The 21,464-nt window shown below is 60.4% G+C and overlaps 2 protein-coding genes across 3 annotated transcripts; one reads left to right on the top strand and one right to left on the bottom strand.

Annotated features, from left to right (window-relative positions):
• The first annotated feature begins 1,189 nt into the window (after positions 1-1,189).
• On the top strand, positions 1,190-11,912 carry CALY (calcyon neuron specific vesicular protein). Of its 2 annotated transcripts, none has more exons than XM_070470534.1 (6): positions 1,190-1,299; positions 8,606-8,748; positions 9,107-9,220; positions 9,834-9,947; positions 10,806-11,170; positions 11,564-11,912. In XM_070470534.1, the coding sequence occupies exons 2-5, from the start codon at positions 8,626-8,628 to the stop codon at positions 11,142-11,144; spliced, it is 690 nt and encodes a 229-aa protein (XP_070326635.1). In that variant the 5' UTR covers positions 1,190-1,299; positions 8,606-8,625; the 3' UTR covers positions 11,145-11,170; positions 11,564-11,912. The 2 variants fall into 2 exon arrangements, with proteins under 2 accessions (XP_070326635.1, XP_070326636.1); XM_070470535.1 differs by lacking the exon at positions 1,190-1,299 and adding an exon at positions 1,371-1,389.
• Positions 11,913-12,320: 408 nt separating this feature from the next.
• Positions 12,321-19,931, bottom strand: LOC139036009 (uncharacterized). The gene is made up of 2 exons (XM_070470533.1): positions 19,849-19,931; positions 12,321-18,551 (listed from the first exon to the last, which is right to left on the bottom strand). Exon 2 carries the CDS (start codon positions 18,520-18,522, stop codon positions 17,281-17,283), a length of 1,242 nt encoding a protein of 413 aa, XP_070326634.1. The 5' UTR covers positions 18,523-18,551; positions 19,849-19,931; the 3' UTR covers positions 12,321-17,280.
• Between the last annotated feature and the right edge of the window lie 1,533 nt (positions 19,932-21,464).

Below are 21,464 nucleotides of genomic sequence, written 5' to 3'. Positions count from 1 at the left end.
GAGGAAGCCGGCCCTGCCAGCACCTCGGTGTCTGACATCCAGCCTCCAGAGTCACCAGGAGACAAGTCCCGTTGTTTAAGGCACTCAGTCTATGGGACTTAGTGATGATTACAGGCCACAGGATCCAAGGAGTCGGATACAACTGAGCAACTAACGCTTTTACTTCTAGCAACTGAACACAGACGGCCGTGATAAAAAGGAGAGACAGCGCCGGGCCTGGAGGGGAGCCGGGAGCCGAGACGCCCCGTGTCCCTGGCAGAGATGTGCAGTGTGCAGTCGCTTTTGAAAGAAGGTTAACTTTTTCTTAAAAAGCTTCATGGGAACTACCATCCAACCCAGCAGTCCCACTCCTTGATACCTGCCCGAGAGAAATGAAAGTCCACACTAACACTAGCCCAAGAACGTCCACAGCCACGCTGTCAACAGCGGACACACCTGGGAACTACTGTGTGTTCCAGAGTCCAGACTGAGCAGATTAACAGGGCACACACACCGTGGGGCACTTGTCAACAGCAGAATGGCTGACACAGCAGTGGCGTCCCTCGTTGCTCAGCAGCTGTGAGCCTGAACGTGGGACCCCGACCCTGGCTGGGGGCCCCGGGACCACAGTCCTTGCTCACTGGCTCACTCAGCCAACCAGACGGTGCGTCCCCTCTACAGTCGGCCCTGTGCAGTCCCTGGGCCACAACAGCCACCAGGGACCACAGGCTTGCCTTGCAAAGCCAACAGCATAGGGAATTCAGACACTGAGACCTGAGGAGGAGACCCTCTGGGCAGGTGGGGCCCAAACTAGCTGTGTCTGAACCAAGCTGCCCAAAGCAGGCTAGAGGGCAAGTTTGCACCTTCCACCAGGTGGTGCCTGACTGCCTGGACGTCCCGGGGGAAGGAGGCTGGCCAGGGTCTCTGTCCGCACCCCCCAACCCCACCTCCCACCCTGCCTGCAGTGAGAGTGACTGAGGTATTTGTGTGTGCAATGTGTGTAAACGGCGTGTGTGTGATGTGTGTGTGAGGCATATGCATTCATATGTGAGGTGTGTGCATGGCTGGATGTGGGTGTAAGTCTGTGACAGGTTGGGGACGCGCTGCAGGCTCTGACGGGCACGCGCGGGCGGGTTCCGGCTGCTGCAGATCGAGACGCCCCCCTCCCCCAGCCTGCGTCTCCTGGGCAACCGCAGCCTCGGTCTGGGGCCCGGCCCCTCCCCCGCCCCGCCCCAGCGACGAAGCGTCTGGAACCGCATCTTTTCCTCCGCATCCTTGTCCTGCCGCCGCATCCTGCGCAGCTGCCCCTTGGAGCCGCCTGTGAGCCTTTCCTACGTTTCTTGTGGAGCAGGAACTGGGGGTGGGGTGTGGATCCAAGTGTGTGCAGGGGTGTGCAAGTGCGTGGCGCAGGTATGCGTGGTGTGTGTGGGGGGGAGTGGGATCTGTGTGCAGGGGTCGCAGAAATACTGTGTGTGTACGGATGTGCGAGGTGCGTGTGCGCACATGTATGAAGTGCGAGTGTGCGAGGGGCATGTGCGGGGGGCGGGGGCGGGCACTGCGGCGAGCCCGCAGGCAGCTGGCCGAGCAGGGGTCCTCCACTTGGGGGCCCGGCTGACCCCAGGGCAGGATGTTGTCAGGCCTCCGGGAGGATCCGGGAGCCCCCGGGGGCGGAGGCAGGTCCCTGCCCGGACACTCCGGAAGGGTCGTGGGTGTCCGGCACAGACCCGAAGTGCTGCCGGATGCCTCATTAGAGGGGGGCATCTTGGGTGGAGGTAGGACCGCTGGGACAACAGCTCTCCCCCGCTTGGTGACTGCAGCCCCCTCCTGTCAGCCAGCTCCACCTCTGCGGGTCTGAGAGCCAGTGGGAGCCGGGCGTCCGGCGGTGCGGAGGGGGCGCCGGTTCCAAGGCCGGTTCAGCTTTGTCTGGGGCCGGGGATGCAGGAGGGGCTTCGGACCGACCAGGGAACGAAGAGCCGCCAGCAGCGGCACGGGGTGGCGGTGGTGAGGCAGGCTGCGGGCAGGAGGGCGGCGGCCAAGAAGCCGAGGGGCAGTTCTCTGAACCACCTGCCGCAGGCTCGGGGGCCACAGGTGGCGGCTACTTGGGACGCCGAAGCCGGGTGCAGACCGGCTCCGCTCCCCGCCCCGCCTCGCCCAGGCCTCGGGGCCGGACTGGCGCCCGCAGACCCCAGCACTTAAATGGTCGGCCGAGCCCACCACCGGCCTGCAGGCCAGCGGGCGGGAGAGCACCTGGGCCGGGACGGGCGAGGGGCTCCGCGGGGTTCCAGCAGAGCGCGCAGCTCCCGCGGTCCGCCGGCACACGCGCGCCCAGTGCGCACAGGACGCTCGTGCCTGCGCGGTGCGCACCGGCGCGCGCCTCCAGGTGACGCAGCATCCCAGGGTGGCTCGTGTGAGCGAGTCTGTGACGCGGCCTGCAGCCGAGCTGCCTGGGGGCTGGCAGCTCCGGGTCTGTGCCCTTCCACCCACCCACCCGTCGGAGTGCGATCACGGCCTCCCTGCTCATCCTGGGCCCACTCCCCACGTCTCACAGAGGAGACGCGCGCCACAGAGAGCGGGGAGCAGCTGATCCGCTGGAGAAGGCACAGTGACGCCGCAAGGTGGAGGGAGGGGGCGGGTGGGAGCGGAGGGAAGACCCCTCCCGCTCCCCAGAGCTCCGCCTGTCGCGTGAACGCGCCCAGCCAGCCCGCCCAGAGGGTCCACTTGATTCCACCTGGGAAAGGAATGTTGGGGACCCGGCCTTCCCACGTGCCGCCCAGTCCTACCCCAGCATTCTGCCTGGGACCAGGCCCAGAGGGTACATGGATCCCCAAAGCTTTTCTTCGAGAAGACGTGGCCTGCCTGTCTCTGTTGCCGTGGAAACCCCAAATGATGTAACATGACGTCACGCTGATCAAAGGAGTTGGGGCTTACCTTTGGCTGAAAGGGAACCCATGGGCGGATCTCCCCTGGGGAGGGGCCTCTGGTGGGGCGAGGGGGAGACCTTGGCCATCCTCCGCCCAGAGGGCAAGGCTACCGAGGCGTCGGGGCTGCACCTCTGCGGTTCCGTCCACCGTTCCTAAACCGCCGAGCTGGGTGTGAGTCGGGGGCCGTCCGCTGCGTGAAGGCCCGGAGTCCGGCCCCCCTGGATGCTGCCCTTCCCTCCCCCACCACGCTCCCCTCAAGCCCTGGGCGCCCTGTCCTCCCCTCGCACCTCCCTCCCCCGCCGGCCCCGGTTGTCCCCCCCCACCCCACCCCTCCCGCCCCTCTCAGCGCTTCTCATCTCTAAGCACTGGGTGCTCCCTGGTCGTCTCTGCCTCCTGGAGCGTGGAGTCACATAAGCGCTGTCCTGGTGGAGAATGACTGACGGATGGCCCGCCCCCCTGCGGCAGGTGCCCCCACGTCATCCACAGGCCAGCCCTGGCCAGACCTCAACGCACATCAAGAAGAGCACCCACCCCCTGCCTAGGGTGGATGGCAGTGGGGGCGCTTTGCTGGTCTGTACAGGCTTGGGCAAGGCGCTCAGGGAAGGGCCCTGTTTCAAGACCCTAAGAAATACGTCCTCTTCCAGCGCCTGGGGAGTCCACAATGGGGCGACCCCTCTCCCAGTCTGGGCCAGGGGCTCGCCCACCCCACAGTGGCGGCCCCAGCCTCCCGTCCAGTGCGTCCCACATGCCACTCTGCAGGTCTGTCTGTCTGCCGCCAGCAGGGGCTCCGCCACTTCGTTCCTGCCAGTCCCCCAGCACCAGAGCCCACAGCAGGGCCTGGACGGCCGGGTGAGAGCCGACGCCTGTGGCCGGGCAGGCACGGGCGCTGATGGTGCTGTTACCAAGAAGGGTCACGCAGGACACAAGTGTGGGCTTCCGAGGCCGAGCAGTCTTTGTGGGATGCGCCCCGACAGTGGTGAGGGAGAGGCCACGTTCAGAGTTCAGGGTGGACAGCGGCCCTTGGTTGTACCCTTCCCCTCCAAAGGGTCCTTGTGCGGAGGGGACAGCCAGTCGTCAATCCATCCTTTACGGCAACCCGGGGCCCAGTCCTCGAGGAGGGCATGGTGTGGGCACCTCTGCACCAGCCCGCTGTCCCCTGGTTTTGTTTAACTTTTTCTGTTGTGAAACATAACGAACTCAGAAGAGGGTGTGAAACAAAGGTGCAGCCTAATGATCGTAAGTGACCCCCAGGCATCCAGCATCCCAGTGAAGACAGGACACGCCCGCTGGCCCCAGGAGCGAGCTGCGCCCGTGAGCTCCTGAGCGCAGATGGGTTCCTGAACAAGGCGGTGGCTTGCTTATTCTCCGACCTTCCTTAGTGCTTGGCCCCTTTCGGCCAACGCTCTTCTGTGACTCAGGGCTGTTCTGCAGGTTGCACAGGTCCTTCCCTTCACTCTGTCGCAGGAACGCTCTATTTACAGGCCGTCCTGCGGCTAGGGGTGTCCTGATGGGTGTGCGCCCAGGAGGGAGGCCCGGCACAGAGCCAGCACCCTAGACAGAGCATTGCTTCAGCGTTCAGGGCCCTCTGAAATACTCCTTTGTGCATTTTTCTCTTGGGTTACCTGTGTTTCTTGACCGCGTTGAGACGCTCTCTGTATTTTGGATGTCTGAGGCTTACTGGCTTCCTTGGACTGCTGTAACAAATCACCACAGCCCGGCACTCCCTTTCACAGCTCTAGAAGCAGACGTCAAGGTGTTGGCAAGGTGGAGCTCCCTCTCAGGCTCCAGGGGAGGCGCCCCTGTCTCGTCCAGCCCCCCGGGAACCCCAGGGGTCTCTTGGCTTGTGGCCGCCTCCCTCCAATAGCTGCCTCCATCTTCACATGGCCTCCTCCCTGCGTGTCTGTGTCCAGACTTCCCCCTGCTTGTAAGGACACCAGTCACTGGATCAGGGTCCACCGTAACCCAGTATGAGCTCATCTGAACTTGATTAGATCTGCAGAGACCCTGTTTCCAAGATAAGGTCACATTCACATGTGCCCAGAGTAAGGACTTGGACTCATCTTGCCGTTGGACAAACAAGCCTTTGCTCACTTGAGGAGCTGGAGATGTCTGCTCCCGGTCGCAGTCTCTCTCCATCCCTGAAGGCGGTGTTCTGACGGGCAGAGCTCTCTGTAGTTAATCTACGGTGTTGTCTTAGTTTCTGGTGTCCAGCAAAGTGATACACACACATGTATCTATTCTTGTTTGGATTCTTTTCCATTATAGGTTATTACAAGATATTGAGTCGAGTTCCCTGTGCTATACAGTAGGTCCTTGTTGTTTGCATGCATGCATACTCAGTCACTTCAGTTGTGTCTGACTCTTTGAGACCCTATGGACTTAGCCAACCAGGCTCCTCTGTCTGTGGGATTCTTCAGGCTAGAATACTGGAGTGGGTTGCCATGCCCTCCTCTGGGGGAACCTTCCCAACCCAGGGATCAAACCCACGTCTCCTGCATCCTTGCAAATGGATTCTTTACCACTGAGTCACCAGGGAAGCCCCCTTGTTGTTTACCTAGTTTATGTATCAGTTCAGTTCAGTCACTCAGTCGTGTCCGACTCTCTGCGACCCCATGGACTGCAGCACGCCAGGCTTCCCTGTCCATCACCAACTCCTGGCGCTTGCTCAATCTCATGTCCATCAAGTTGGTGATGCCATCCAACCATCTCATCCTCTTTCGTCCCCTTCTCCTCCTACCTTCAATCTTTCCCAGCATCAGGGTCTTCTCCAATGAGTCAGTTCTTTGCATCAGGTGGCCAAAGTTTATAGATAGTAGTGTATATGTTAATCCCAAACTCCTAATTTATCTCCCCCTACCCCTGCTATAAGCAAGTTTGGTAACTATAAGTTTGTTATAAGGAGCTCTTAATTTTCAGTTCAGTTCAGTTGCTCAGTTGTGTCCAACTGTTTGCGACCCCATGGACTGTAGCACGCCAGGCCTCCCTGTCCATCACCAACTCCCAGAGTTTACTCAAACTCATGTCCATTGAGTCAGTGATGCCATCCAGCCATCTTATCCTCTGCTCTTAATTTTAATGTAGTTCTATTATCGATATTTCCTTTTGTGGTTAGTGCTTATTTGTGACACTGAAGGACTTTCCCTCCCTAAGACCAGGCAAGTATTCTGAATTATCTCCATGATGCTTTTCCATCTTGGCTCTTCCACCTGGAGTAGATTTTCTGTGGTTGCCAGGTGGGGCTTGGGTCCACCATTTGCCACGCGGACACTGTTTATTGAAAGGTGGCTGTGGCCTTGCGTTGCAGGGACACCTGCTGACCCGTGTGTGGGATGTGTCTGCGGGCCTTCATGTACCATGCAGCGACACCACACAGCCGCGTGATGAGCTGGGCGCCCGGCAGACCAGACCCCGTCGGTCCTTCCCAAGATGCCATGAGTGTCTTTGTCCCTCTGCCTTCCATATAAAATCACAAAGCTTGTCGAATTCACACACACAAAAACTCATCTTGGACTTTTGATTCGGATTTATTGACTCTATACACTTTGAGGGGAAATGACATTTTTAAACATGGAACCTTCCAAAATCCATGTCCATGTCTTTCCCATTTAAGGAATTTAGGAGTTATTTGGTCCTAGTCAATAATATTTTGATGAAGGTTTCCTCTGTTTTTCCACAGGGAGGTCCTTCTAATGCCTTCTTATACCTACTCGTGAACACCTAATTATTTCTGATACTGTTTCAATGGAATCTTTCAACAAGTCATATTCTAATTTTTTTTGTCACTGATATATAAAAACAAAATTGATTTCTGAATATCTTAAACTCATCAACTCTGCTCAACTCACTTTTAATCCGTATAACTTTCCTGCAGATTCTTTTGGATTTTCTACACACACAAGATGCTTTTTCTGTGACTAATGAGAGTATTACCTAGTCTCCTCCAGGCCTTGTACTTCTTATTTCTTTTTCCTACCCTACTGCTTGGATAGGACTTCTACCAGCATGATTTATATAACTGATAATAAAGGGCCTTGTATCTCCCTCCCAATTTTTTTTAATCTTGTTTTGTTTTTTGGCTGCTTTGTTTCCTGACCAGAAATTGGATTCCTGCCATGGAAGCATGGCATCTTAACCACTGGACGCAACCAGTGATCCAGAGAAGTCCCCAACTCAATTTTAAAAGCAGAGCTTTCTCTGATCACATTCAGTAAGGTTTGCTGTAGGGTTTTTGTGAATAATCTTGATCAGATTAAGGAAGTTTTCTTTTCCTGGTAGTGTGCTAATAGACTTTTTTTTCCCCACACTGCTTGTGGGATCTTAGGGCTCTTAGTTCCCCGACCAGGAATTGAACCCAGGTCAGTGAGAGCACAAAGTCCCTAACCACTGGACCACAGGGAATTCCAATAGATTTTTTAAAAATAGTAAACAAATGTTGAATCTTATCAAATACTTTTTCAGCTACTGTTGAAATTGATCAGATGAATTTTCTTTTTTATTCTGTTCATGTGGTGAAATTATTGATTGCTTTTCAGGTGCTAAATTCCATAATACACCCAGCCTTTGTATGTCTTACCAGATCCCCGGTGCTTGCATTTTATGTGGGACCTTGGAAATGGCATTGGTGGGTGGCACAGCCTTCAGTCTCCTCTCTCATGTCGTTGCCAAATGCTGAGATCAAGGTTGTTGGCCTCACAAGCTGGAGTGGGTGCCCTTGTTTCCTCTGAATGAGTTCCATATGAAATTTGCATTATTTCCTCCTAAAGTGATTGGAAGAATTCAGGAGTGATGCTCCTTGTGCCTGGTGTTGTGTGTCAGAAAATTTTAAAACAAATTTAATTTTTAGTGGACATGGGACCATCTCTTTCTTCTTTGATTGACAGAGTATGTTTTTGTGTTTCTCTTTTTTCAGTTGGAAGTCATTTGTTGTGTTCCTTTTCTCTTAGCGGTCAGCCTAGAGGTGGAACTGTCTTGACCTCCTCAGGGGAGTTTGCCCTCTTATCCTCTCTGCCACGCCCCCCACCTGCTCCTTTTGGGAGTCCCAGCTCCCCAGATGGTCCACTCCCATGTACCCTGTGACTCCCATGCTCTGTGTAGATAGAGCTTGGGTTTATTCACCAGCAGCCTCTTTCTGTAGCTCTTTGTTACTTCCTGCATCTCCAGTAGGGTTGCCAGATAAAATAGAGGATGCTCAGTTAAATTTGAATTTCAGAAAGACAACGAATAACTTTTTAGTATAAGTGTGTCCTGTACTGCATATTACATGAATATGCTACGAAAAGCAAAAGCATCCGCTGCTCATCTGAAATTCAGATCTGACCTGGTGTCCTGTACTTTTATTTGCTACGTCTCGCCACCTGACTCACCAGGCTTCTGTCTGGGATTGCTTTCCATTGGTTGCTACTCTTAGAATGTCTCCTGGAGCCGTGGGCCAGTGGAAGACTGCAGTGTGCGTGTCTGGGCAGTCACCAGTCAGAGGCATTACCACCTGCATGGCTGTGAGGCTCAGAGGGGGTCCGCTGGGCAGGAAGGGACTACAGTCTTGTGGCTGGACTCACCCGGTTTGTCCTGAGGAGGTTGGCCTGGTCGCCCGCGGCCTGTCCCAGCTCTGGTGTGAGGAGCATCAGGGATAACCTGGGCCCTCTCAATGTCCAGCTGATGTGGGCATCTGTTAGGTGGCCAGTGACTCTGTGTCTGCCTCTGGACAGGACAAGGAGCGCCGTCCACCATGGTGAAGCTGAACTGCAGCTTCTCCGGAAAGACAGGCTCTGGGGATGGGGGTACCATGGACAGCGTCCCTCTGATCAGCCCCCTGGATGTCAGCCAGCTCCAGCCATCGTTCGCTGACCAGGTGAGGGGCCCTTCCCAGCCTGCCCTTGAAATAAAGGACAGTGGGATGTCTGTCCTTTAGGTGTGGCCTCCTCCAAGACAGCGCGCCCAGCAGAGGAAGGGCCGGGCTGAGCCCGCGACCTGGTTAGCTCCCCTAGCACCCAGAACTGCCCTTTCCTTGAATGGGCTCTGTCCATGGTCTGTCCAGGTCCTGGGCTGCCTCAGCCCCAGCAGACTTCCAGCACCTCCCTCTCTTTGGCCTCAGCTGGTAGCCCCTAGAGCCCTGCCTCTAGCACCCACACTGCAGGCCCGCTGACCTCTGGCCCCCTCCCTCCCAGCCACCCTAGTTCTGGGCCTTCCTGCATCATCCCTTCCCACAGGTGGTCATTAAGACGCAGACGGAATACCAGCTGTCCTCCGGGGACCAGTCGACAAAGTTCTCCGACCTGGAGGGCCAGAAGCTGAGCGGCGGCCCGGAGGATGTGCGCAGCAGGGTAAGCGCCCGGCCTGTCCCTGGGGGTCAGGGCAAGGGGCAGACAGGTGCTGCCAGCTGCAGGCACCCAGACTCTGCGCTGGGTGGGTGGGCCAGGGCTCCTTGGTCAGCGTCCTGCTGACCACCCCATCAGAGGTGGGGGCTCAGGCCTGGGCAGCACCATAAAGCCGGGGGGAGCCACTGCCCTCCGAGGAGCTCCTGCCCTGAGACGTGCTGCCTGCTCCCGCCCGGGACCCTCCCCAGGGGGTCCTCTGTGTCTCTTCCTCCAGGACTCCCAGGTTTCCCACATACGATGCAGAGTCACTTTTCCTGCTGTGTATCTGGCAAATGTGTTTCTAGCTCTTTACTACTGACAGCTTTTATAATCTGTTGTTAGGTCACTAAGTCGGGTTGGACTCTTTGTGGCCCTGAGGACCGGAGCCCGCCTGGCTCCTCTGTCCTCCACCATCTCCTGGAGTTCGCTCAGACTCATGAGTGATCTCTGGAGCCTTTCATGTTTCAGTGACAGATCTGCACCTCCTCTCCCCTCCTCTCTGAGAGGTCACTGCCCCCCCCCACCCCCGACCCCAGCCCAGCCTCACCCTCCCTTCTCCCTCCAACCTGTCCACTCCCAGATGCCCACAGGCCGGATGATCGCCTTCACCATGGCGCTCATGGGCTGCCTCCTGATCATGTACAAGGCCATCTGGTACGACCAGTTCAGCTGCCCCGACGGCTTCCTGCTTCGGGTAAGGCCAGCACTCTGGGCACCGGGGTTGGGAAGGACTGTGGAGCCCCCCAGGGAGTGTGCCAGCGAGGGTCCCACAGGGAGTCCAGGGGAAGGACTGGCCTCTCCACCACTGCCCTGAGTATCCACCCCCTGCAGACAGGAGGGCAATGGGTGTTTCTAGCTCTGTGGGAACATCACCTCCCAGGAATAGTCAAGTTTTGCCTTTAGAAAAATCCAAAGAAAAGGGGCTTTAGCAAGAAATTTTCTCTCCTTGTAATCTAAACAGTGAAGCCTTAGGAAGGAGGTGGCCATGGTGAGTTTTCCGCGCTTGGCAGGGGTTCCCCTTCCTTGTTTTCCTCTCTCAGCTTTCCTTATGAAATTTTTAAAAAAAATCATTTTCAGTGTATTTCTTTCAGAGACTCTTAAGTTTACAGTAGTTAAATCCTTCCCCTTTCCCCGTGGTTTCCGAGGTGAAAGCGCACCCCACAGTGGCCACCAATCCTCACTGTACGTCCAGAGCTGCACCAGGCTGCACGCCCTGCACTCGCTGGGACACCCTGGGGACCCGCGGGATGCGGGCGGGTCAGTAGCCTGCCTTCTGTGCGGGGCTGGCTCCCGGTGGCGCCTTCAGTTCTGAATCGGAGGCCGCCTCTTGGTGACTTGAAGTTACGGCAGAAACAAATGCATTTAGGGGCCCTGCCTCCAGTATTATCGAACTGCTCAAAAGCAGAAGGTGACCGCCCACCCGCGGGTGGCCCTGGAACATGCCTCCCGCATCCCGGCCGACCTGGCCGCCCGAGCCCAGGGGCGCGGCGCTTGCCACCGCTCCCGCCCCTCACGGCGCCCGGCTCGCGCCCTTGACCTGCCCTTCCCGCAGCACAAGATCTGCACTCCGCTGACCCTGGAGATGTACTACACCGAGCTAGACCCCGAGCACCACCGCAGCCTCCTGGCGGCCATCGGCGCCTACCCGGTGGGCCGCAAGCACGGCACGGAGACGCCCTGGCTGTCCGCGAGCTACCACGCCTTCAAGGAGGCGCCCCGGAAGGCGTCCAGGGCGCAAGCCCGCGCGGCGGCCGCGGCGGCGGTCACCGAGCCCTCCAGGAAGCCCACCGGGAAGCCCTCCGGGAAGCCTCCCGGGGACGCCGCGCTGCGGGGAGAGAAGGAGGCTGCGCAGAAGGTGGCGGGGAGCACGCCGCCCCCAGCCCCTCAGTGAGGGCCTCTGAGTCGCAGCCCCTCCGGGTATGTGTGCCCCCAGATAGGGAACGAGGCCCTGGGGGACGCCGGCCCAGTCTGCTAGAGGCTTACGCAGGGGTGCTCTCCGCCCTTGGCAACCCCCGGGACCGCCCGCGAGGCTGGGGCCCGGGGCAGGGACAGGGCGTGGGCGGGATGGAATGGGGTGGGGGCGTGGGTGGGGGAGGGGAATGTGGGCGGGGCGGGGCGAGGGGAGGTGCGGCGATGGAGGGTATGGGGCGGGGCGGGGGGATGTGGGCGGGGCGGGGCGCAGCGTCAGGTGACCAGGAGGCGGGAGGACGGAGCTCAGCCTCGCGGTCCCCGCCCGCAGGTGGGCGATGGGCTGCTCTTGCGCCCGCCGTGCGCGGCGCGCCCTCACCCCTCCTCGGTCTGTCTCCGCAGCGCCCCACGCCGCGCGCACCTGTGGCCGCCCTCGCCGAAGCCGCCCCCGCTGTGGCCGCTGTGGTCGCGCCCCTGCTCCCAGGCCCCACTGCTGCCGCCCCTCCTGCCCCGCGTGAGCCTGTAGCTCTGTCGCTTTTCTCTGAGTAAAGATTCGCATCCACCTGGTCCCCTGAGTATCCTCCGTCCTCGGCCTTTTTCCTGCCGCCACCCCCCCCCCAATTCGGGCGCGCTCCCGCTTTGTGGCCCGCACCCCATTTGGGCGCCCTCCTTCCTCGTGTCCCGTTTACCCGGCTTTTCTTTGGAAAAAACGTTTTAAAGCTCAACTTAAAAACATGTATTAATCTAGTAACCTTTGTATTTGCCCTCACTTATTCCTGAGTTAATATGTCATTGTTATTGTTCAGTCGCTAAGTTGTGTCCGACTATGACCCCAAGAATTGCAGCCGGGCAGGCTTCCCTGTCCATCACCACCTCCTAGAGCTGGCTCAAATTCATGTCCATTGAGTCGGTGATACCATCCAACCATCTCATCTTCTGTCGTCCCCTTCTCCTCCTGCCTTCAATCTTTCCCAGCATCAGGGTCTTTTCCAGTGAGTCAGCTCTTCGCATCAGAAGGCCACACAGTATTGGAGCTTCAGCTTCAGCATCAGTCCTTCCAGTGAATGTTCAGGACTGATTTCCTGTAGGATGGACTGGTTGGATCTCCTTGCAGTCCAAGGGACTCTCAAGAGTCCTCCAATACCACAGTTCAAAAGCATCAATTCTTTGGCGTTCAGCCTTCTTTATTGTCTTATCCATTTAGTATATTTAATCCCTCTGAACTTTATAAGACATTTCCCCAAGGAGACAAACTTCTTAATTAGATTTCCTAAGGGTTTCAAACCCCAGGAATCTTCAGAACGTTTTAACATCCTGCTTCTCAGGACACCGCCCAACACCACCACTAGGTCAGAGTCAGATCTTAAACTGAAACTCCCTCACCTCCTAGAATTAAAACCCAAGGTTGTTGAGATTAAATTCAAACCATTTCAAATTAAAACAATTCACCTGTGCTACATCCTCTTAAGGCCCTCCTGGGTTTTCAATAGCAAACATCTTGATGCTTCCCTCACCCCCTTGGGTGCACCTACACGGAGAGAGACACACAGCAGGGCTCCACCCTCCCCGCACATCCTGCGGGCTCCCTCAGCCCACCGGGCTCACCCGAGGGGGCAGGCAGCACCCTGCTGGCTCCGGGAGATGCTTCCAAGATGGACTCAGACCAAGAGGGCCGTGGGTTCGGGCCAGCGTCAGGGTGTGGGCTGGGAGCCGGATCCAGGTGGCCTGCCGGGGACCCTGCAGTAGGTCCAGCCCGCAGTGCAGACCCTGCAGTAGAACAAGGCAGCCAGGACTCACCCCTCTGCCCTGCCTCCCTGCGCTACGATGTGGTAGTGACCGTTCAAGGGTCTTGTCTGCACACGTGTGCACGTACTCATGCACACATACAGTCGTCCCTTGGTACTTCAGGGATTGGTTCCAGGACCCCCCTACAGATAGTGAAGTCTGTGGATACCAAAATCCAGGGATGCTCAAGTCCTTTATCGAAAATGGTGTAATACTGGCATGTAATCTACACACATTCCCCCCCACCCCCGCTTACTTTAAATCATCTCTAGATTACTTATAATACCTAATACCATGTGAATACTATGTAGATAGTTGCCAGCTTGACAAATTCAAGTTTTGCTCTTTGGAACGTTCTGGAATTTTTTTTCTTTAGTATTTCTGATGGGCAGTTGCTTGAATCCTCGGATGCAGAACCCAAGGGTACACTATCACATGTACACAGGCACACGCTCACATGCCAACAGTGCACACGCACTCCCACCTCCCCCCAGGTGTCCACGACGCAGCTCCCTACACACACACACACCCACACACACACACGATGCAGCTCCCTACACACACACACACACACACCCCACCCCCGTCCTTCCCCAGCTGGGGCAGAGGGTGGGGGTCGGCAGAGGGGGCAGCCAGCCTGGGGTGTTGGACGGGGACTCCCCTCAGAATTGGCCTCCCAAACCTGCAGGCTGGTGGCCGCATCCGCAGGTGGGATATTCCCCCCTCAGGTTTCCTGCCACTCACCCAGCAGCCGGGACCCCGGGGCAGGGACCAGGGCCAGCAGCAGGAGTTGGCTGCAGCCCTGCCATGGGGATGTGGAGCTGCGCAGTCTCTGGGGCCAGCCCCCCGAAACTCAGTTTTCTTGTCTGTAAAACTAGGACCCGGGCAAGCCCCCCACATTGGGGTGCTGGGGCAGGGTCCGACAAGCACGTGGGCCACTCGCTCTGGAGCCAGGCTTCCCAGGCCCCTGGGGTCACCTTGCCAGCTCCCAGCTCCAGGGTGCCTTTTGCAGCCCACCTCCGCTGCTGCTCGTCCTCACAGCAGCCCAGTCACCTGTGTGGGCACCCGCAGCACCAGGCAGCCCAGCTGTCTCCTTGGCCAAGACATCTCTCAGCTACGGCTGGACCCTGAGACCCATGGGGACGGTCTAGACGAGGCAGCTGGGACCTGCCCTCACTCTCTGTCCCAGCTTCACCTGTTGCCTCCAGGCCCCACCCAAGGCTCCCCCCTGGGATGGACCTCTGGGGAGAGGACCCCGGTTCACGGCCTCGACACAGTGCCCAGGACACCCAGAGCAGGTGCAGGACAGCCCTCTGCTGACCTCAGGCCAAATCTCACCTCCCTGTCCCCTTGGGGGAAAACTATGGCAAGGACAGCTCTGGTTCATCCCAACCATCCCTGGTAAAGCTCACCTGACCTACAGGGCAGAATCCAGCCAGGTGGAGGGTCAGTGGAGGGGCCTAGAAAACCTTGGGGAATATCAGGGGTCTTAAAAGGCCCTGGAGGGTCCTATGGGGCCCAGGGACCTGATCACTCAGAGTCCCAGCTCACACCTGCTGAATCCAGGCCTGAGCTGGGATGAGGGTCTCTCAGGACGTGGCCACCTTACCCTGGATGCCTTCCTCTCTTGTCCCATGGGAAACCTTGGGGCCAAGGTGGGTGTCTCTGCAGAGTCTGTGGGGTGCACACCAGCAGGTGGCATGCCGGCCGGGTGACCAGCAGCCTTGTGAGGGGCTCCCAGCACTGGGCAAAGCCTCAGCGCCCCCCCTGCCTGTCTCTGCACTGAGCGCTAGCCCCAGGCCCAGCGGAAGCGCTTCCCAGGGCATCTGCCCACAAAGACCCCTCACCTGCCCAGAGTGGGGGTCCTCACCTCTTGCTTCCACCGTGAAGACCCCACTCCCGGGTGCCCCACACCCTCTAGCCACTGGCGATGCTAGGTGGTGAGGCTGAGAGGCCAGAGCAGGCAGTGTGACCCTGGGCAGCCCTGGATCCAGGCTGCGGAGATGGGGGGCGGGGGTCCTGCTATCCTGGAGCAGCAGGCCTGGGTCACGCAGCCCTGGATTGGGGGGCTGTGTTGGAGGTCGACCACCCTGGGGGCCCCCAACACCCTGGAAACCAGGGGCACTCTCAGGGGACCACTCCTCCAGGTCTAGCACCCCTACACCTGATGCTGCCCAGCCCCAATGGTGAAATCTGCACAGGAACGGGGCGGTGGGGGCGGCAGGGGCCAACTCCCAAGAGCCCCATAGAGCCTCCAGGGCTGGTTATGGCAGGGCCTGCCTGCCCCACACGTGGTCCAAAAGTGGCTGGGATTTCCTACACGCCCTGTGAGAGACAGTTCCGTGGAATGGATCGTTTGAACATTTTCCCTTTCTTGTTGCACAGATGTGCTATTTCATGATGAAAGATCTCAGCCCTTTGAAGTGACAGACTGCCCTTCTTTTTGCCTATCTGCCATGGCTTGGCACTGCAGGGCAGAAATGCTGCTGTCATCAGGAGCCATGGGGCCACAGGCATGCATACCTGTGGGTGCACACACATATGTGTGCGCGTGTGCCCACAGCAGGGCCTTGGACCCCTGCCCCCAGCCCCAGCCCCCCGTGCTGTCTTCAGGAGTCTGGCACAAATGGGCAACCGCTTGCCCAGCTCTGCACCTGGGGCTCGTGCTCTCTGGCACAGATGCCCTGGGCGCTGAGTGGACACTAGGGCTGGTCAGGTGCGGCCAGTGTGGCCTGCGGGTGCCACCTGTGCAATCTGGGAAGCAGTTCTGGCCTGGAGCCGGTGTGATGGACACGAGTTGAGACTTTGCCAGGGACAGAGGACCCAGTGGAGTCGGTGGTGGTGGGGGGGTGGTCCCTGGGAAGGCAGCAGGAGTCCCCACTGCTCCTTGAGGTTGCTTCTCCACATGAGGCCCAAGTGGCACCCTTGTCTTGGGCATCTCAGAGGCCAGGTGCTGGGACCCCTGGGGAGGTGGGGGCAGTGTCCAGCTGCTTCACCGCTGTCCCCCTGGAATGTTCTGGCACCAAGGCCATTCGGCACGCTCGGGGCTCACAGGACATGACCCCCTGGGTAGCGTCCATCGCCACGTCCTGGCCACGCTGCTCCATTAGCCCCAACCCTTAACGTGCAGGGGGTCCAGGTCCCGCGGGCCGCAGAGAGGCTGTGTTGGAGCCCATCACGGGGCCCCCGAGGTCAAGGCCCCCCCTGCCCGGCGCCTGTGCTCACGCTGCCCCTGGCCCAGAGCCTCCTCTTCGGGGGCCTCGCACACTGGCCAGTTCCCGCTGGGGGACCCTGTTTGTGCCACCCCGGCTCTAGGACCGAGGTGACCCGTGAAGCCTCAGAGCTGCCTTGCAGTTCGACAGACCACAGGGGACGATGAGACAGGGAGGCGTGTCCCTGCAGGGGCGGGCGGGCGGGACGGGAGCACCGGCTTGAGTGCCGGTTGGGGGTAGTGCCTCGGGGTCCCCGGCCTGGGCTGGGTTGGGGGGGGGGCAGGTCGACTCTGGAGGCCTCATCAAAGGGGTGCCCGGCAGGCCTGGGAGGGAGGGCGCAGGGGCTCAGGGGCGGCTGGGCAGGCCCCTTGAGGCGCTGCATTTGCCTGCGACTCTGGGGCTGCTGTCCCGGGCTGTGCTTGACCGACTGCAAGGCTGCCCAGTCAGAGTGGCTGCGGGGCTGCAATACCACGCGGGGCTTAGCCGAGCCTTCGCCATCACCGCACCCGGCCCTGGACCGCGGGCTCCCCGAGGAGGGCAGGAGCAGTTGCCCAGCACTGGACTTGGATGCCAGCTGCTCACCTGCAGATCGGTAAGCTAAGGCCAGGGCAGAGACCGAGATCCACTGCACATATCCGCGGTCCTGCCCTGGTGTATAGGAACCTCGGGGGCCCCAGCCAGAGTCCCGCTCGCTTGGTGTTTGCAGAGCGATGGGGCCTCGCCGTTCATCCAGGGCCCTCAGGTGCCGCCCTGCTGTCCCCACGCCCAGGCTACTCTCCCGGGGAGGAACTGGTTCCGCGGAAAGGAAGCTCGCTTCCGGGGTCAGTGTGCTCGGGAGACACCAGCCCTCTGAGAACACCTCCTCTCAGGACGGGGCGCGGCGGCCCCAGACACGCCCTCTGCCGGCGGCAGGTCCGCAGTGCAGGAGCTGGGGCAGCTGGAGGGAAGTGTGCAGTCAGTTGGGTCTGACTGGGCGGGGCGCACAGCGGACCGTGGGAGAGGCCTGTGTGCGGCCCCCGGGGCTCAGGGAAGCCTGTGTGCGCCCCCCGGGCTCAGGGAAGCCCAGTCCGCAGGGCCCCCCAGGTGCGGCCGGGTGTCCAGCAAGGGGCCCTGCCTCTGCCTTCAGACCGTCACACAGGGTTCAACTTGCCCCCCCTGCCCCCCGAGTCTCCTCAGCTGCAGAGACACGAACTGGCAGAAGCACAGGCCCACCTCCAGGTGGCCAGAGCCCCCCGCGGCCTCCTCCCACTGGGGGAAGTGCCCGTGGGCGAGGCAGCAGGCGTAGCTGGAGGCGAACCGCAGGATGGCCTCCTGGAACGCGGCCTCGCCCTCGGGGGTGCCCAGGAAGGCCCGCTTGCAGTCGCCCAGCAGCACGTACACGAAGTAGAGCTTGTTCTTGGTCTCGCAGCCCATGAGCACCGAGTGCGGCGCCAGCAGCAGGTTGGCCTCCCCGACGCGGCACGCCAGCTCCCGCAGGGTCCTCTTGGAAGACCTTCGGAACCAGCACAGGGTGTTGATGCTTAAGATCATGAAAAAGGGGCCGAAAAATACACTGGCGCTGATCACGAGGAACCGCTGAAATGGCTGCTTTTGCCGGGCCCCAAAGATGACGGGTAAGAACAGCAAGACCACGGAGAGGAGAAGCAGGACTATGGCAAGGAGGACCCTGCAGCCCAGATAACGCAGGAGGCAGTGGGGTGAGCGCACGCCATTCAGGATGCCCACGGCTCGCTTGTACAGCTCGGGGTCCTCCAGCACCTCCTTCAGGGGGTCCGGCACGGCCAGCGTGCTGAAGCTGCCCACCTTCCACGAGGGCAGGCTGTCCCTGTTGATGCAGTCCAGAGTCAGCAGGGCCTTCCCGCTGTAGAGGGCGGGGGCCGAGCGCAGGGCCAGGGGGCGCGCCAGGCGCTGGTTGGGGGTGCACAGGAGCTGCACCAGCTTCTGGTAGAAGCGGCCGTCCGTGGCCTCCAGGTAGGTCAGGTGGCTGAGGTGCAGCGGGACCCGGCAGGGCCGCAGCAGGACGGGGAGGACCGGCTTCCTCTCCAGGCAGGAGCCCACGAGGGACAGGTCGGCCTCCAGCAGGCACCAGCGGCTTTGCACGAAGTCCTCGCTCAGCACCAGCAGCACCTTCTGGCTCTGCTGGATGCAGCCCGCCATGTTCTCCAGCACGTTCCTGCCGGGCGTGAAGTCCCGCTCGTGCAGGCACACCCTCAGCCCCGGGAGCTCGGCCTCCAGGCGGCCAGTGAGCCCGTGGGTCCACACGGCGTCCACGCTGCTGTAGCTCACAAACAGGTGGAACTGATCGCTGGGCCTCAGCGGGGGGATGGCCGGGGCCACGCCTTCCTCCCCAGCGCAGGAAGCCATGTGTGCCTCCCCGGATCTGCCTCTGGTCCCTGAGAAGAAAACCGCCCTTAGGCTGCAGGAGGTGGAGACGGACGAGCTGACTCAGAAGAGGGACCACGGCCGACCCTCTGCAGAGGTGGAACCGCGGATACAGAAGGCCGCAGCCAGCCCGGGAAGCCACCAACCACTGAAACCTGCCAGGGTGCAGTCAGTGACGGTCACCCTTACCCTCCCAACTCGGGACCCACCAGAGGAAGTCACAGGCGCCCCTAACCCGTCCTGAGGACCCAGCCTCCCGGGGGGGCCCTGAGCCCCTCCCACTCTGCGGCCTGCCTTGGGGTCTCCACCGAACCCCAGTGACTGGGACCCTGCTCCAGCACACCCTGGGGGTCTGCCCTCTGCGGTGCCCACTCAGGGCCTCTGGGGACATCCACAGGACATCTGGCTCCAAAAGGGCTAGGGCTCACGGTGGCCACACCTTCCAGTCCCCTGTGGCTCACGAATCCATAGGCATGGGAGGCTGGATGTCTGTGCCCTCCCTGACCTCCTGTGCTGAGATCCTAACCCCAAGGTGATGGTCTAAGGGGGTGGGGCTTTGGGGAAGTGACGAGGTCACCGGTGGAGCCCCCAGGCTGGGGTCAGTGTCCTTCTGAAGGAGACCCCATGGAGTCCTGCCGCCCCCACCCACCTTGCACGAGGACCTGGTGTCGAGGGGCCAGGAGCGGGCCTCAGGGAGCCATACCCAAGGCCCAAGGCCTGCAGCTTCCAGCCTCCGGGGCGGTGGGAGGGCACCGAGGCTGTGCAGTCACCTCCCGCGGGGCTGGGGGCACAGCGAGTGCACTGGCTGGGTCCTCCCAGCAACGTGCCCCAGGGAGTGGTCACGCCATGCGGGGCCCTGGACTGCCTACCTCTGCACACAGCCTCCCACTGAGGCCCCGCTGCGCCGTCCAGGAGTCAGAGCTGAGCCTGGGCCTCCCTCACGGGCCTGCCTGCTTGTCCCCAAGAACAGCTCCTTCCACGGCTCAGTCCTGCAGGCTTCCTCGCGCACCCACAGCCCCGTGTCAGTCCCAGCAAGCAGCCCTCAACCCTGAAGTCCCAAGGCAGGCTGTGACCTCACGGCCTCTGGGGCCTCCAGCTCGGACCCCTCCCCACTTGGGCGAACAGCGTGAGGGTCACGAGGGCCAGGTCAATTCGGGAAGCCCCCTGTGGGGGCCCTCCCTGCCCTTCCCACAGGGCCCCTACACCACGCGTCGGCCAGGCAGCTGAGAACCAGGGGAGGAGGTGCTGAGGCTCTGAGGGACGCTCTGGAGAAGCCTGGCGCTTGGAACACCCCCGGCTTCCTCTCACCTCCAAGAGGGAGAGGGTGCTCCCCCGCAGCGTCCAGGCGTCCGGGAGGCAGAGGCTGCTGCTGTGCTTCTTGGGCACCAAGGGCCTCCACTGTGGTGCCCACGCTGCCCGCTCCCCACCCCCGTCCTCAGAGGAGGCGTGGGAGCAGCCGGGGCACTTCTGCCCCAGACAGAAGGACTTCTGCAGCCACCGCTTTCTGAGACATCTCTGCTAAATCTGATGAACAGCGGGAAAATGAAAAAAGGAAACAAATTGAGGAAGGAGGGGGTTTCAGGAGAAGTGGCCAGGGCGGCTGCCGCTGGGAAAGGGCACAGCTGGTCCCGGAGGCGGGACGGCAAGGGCTCGCTTGGAATCCACCTGAGGTTGGTGCCAGGAGAGCAAGAGGCCCTGGTGGGGCCTGGAACTCTCTGGAGGCTGGGCCGGATCCTCCCGCTAGAAGCAGCGATGGAAAGCACTGTGGTGACCGTTCTCAGGAGGGCACGCCAGGCTGGGGTCAGGGACAGGGAGTGCACACGGTACCTGGGGCTGGCCGCCTGCTCCGAGGCACGGTCCCAGCTGCTGGTGACTCTCCCCAAACAGCTGCTCTCCTCCAGGATCCTCGCCCTGGGGGCGGGGACCGGGCGGCCCCACGCTGCTGTGGCTTCTGGAAACCCTCCCTCCTGCCCCCAGTGCTGCCCAGTGACCGGGGAGGGCCACCTGTGTCCCTCCGGGCCTCGACGTCTCCCTCCCACCTGGGGAAGCCGGCCCCCAAACGCTCCTCTCCGATCTGGGCCACTAGACAATGTGATCACTTGGAAAAAACTGCTTGTCAGCTTCATACCCGAGGAAGAAACACAAGCTAAATCAACATGCTGTGTGCTAAGTCACTTCAGTCATGTCTGCTCTTTGCAACCCCGTGGACTATAGCACATCAGGTTCCTCTGCCCATGGAATTCTCCAGGCAAGAATACTGGAGTGGGTTGCCATGCTCTTCTCCAGGGGATCTTCCTGACCCAGGGATCGAACCCGGGTCTCCCGCTAGCAGGCGAACTCTACCATCTGACCCATCTTTCCACTTAAAAACCTGAATGTCACATGGACAGGATAGAGATAGAGAAAGTCCACTGGTGACCAGAGCACCGAAAACGGGAACGGAGCTGTGAGCTCAGACTCGCTTGGGAGCCCCAGCAGCAGCTCCGCGTGACCGCGGCCCTGACCACAGATGCTGACTGTGCAGGATGGGATGCTCCTGGCCGGAACCCCGCAGGGGCGCCCTGGGGCTCTGTGCTCTCCTTGGGGCAGAGCCCAGAGGACTCCTGCCCCAGCCGGGCTGGGGTCCTGCTCTGCTATCAGCACCCTCGACCTGGAGGAAGAGGGAGGGAACCGACACCCCGCGACCCTGGCGCATGCTCCCTGCTCTCTCAGGGACGGGCAGGGCTGCTCCCTCCTTCCTTCCCATCAAGGCTGGACTACTGGTTGGACCAGCCGGCTGCTGTCTGAGCCTTTGATCGGTGTTTGGACAGGCGCGGGTGCTGCCAGGAGGAGTGGGCCCTGCTGACCAACGGGGTCCCCAGATGGCTCCGCCCAAGCTCCTGTGGCCCCTTGGTCAGCCCCAGGGCCCCAGCCACAGCCAGCCT

This window comes from Odocoileus virginianus, chromosome 7 (genome assembly GCF_023699985.2).
Source record: "Odocoileus virginianus isolate 20LAN1187 ecotype Illinois chromosome 7, Ovbor_1.2, whole genome shotgun sequence".
Taxonomy (NCBI): Eukaryota; Metazoa; Chordata; class Mammalia; order Artiodactyla; family Cervidae; genus Odocoileus; species Odocoileus virginianus.
The sequence above is the reverse complement of the archived record's forward strand: the minus strand, read 5'-3'. Positions and strand labels throughout refer to the sequence as shown.

Bases quoted from the DNA above. Each gene is read 5' to 3' on its own strand.
- CALY (XM_070470534.1), top strand. From the start codon at position 8,626: ATGGTGAAGCTGAACTGCAGCTTCTCCGGAAAGACAGGCTCTGGGGAT. The intron at 8,749-9,106 runs GTGAGGGGCCCT...CCCTTCCCACAG, and splicing joins AGCCATCGTTCGCTGACCAG to GTGGTCATTAAGACGCAGAC. The intron at 9,221-9,833 runs GTAAGCGCCCGG...GTCCACTCCCAG, and splicing joins CGGAGGATGTGCGCAGCAGG to ATGCCCACAGGCCGGATGAT.
- LOC139036009 (XM_070470533.1), bottom strand. From the start codon at position 18,522: ATGGCTTCCTGCGCTGGGGAGGAAGGCGTGGCCCCGGCCATCCCCCCG.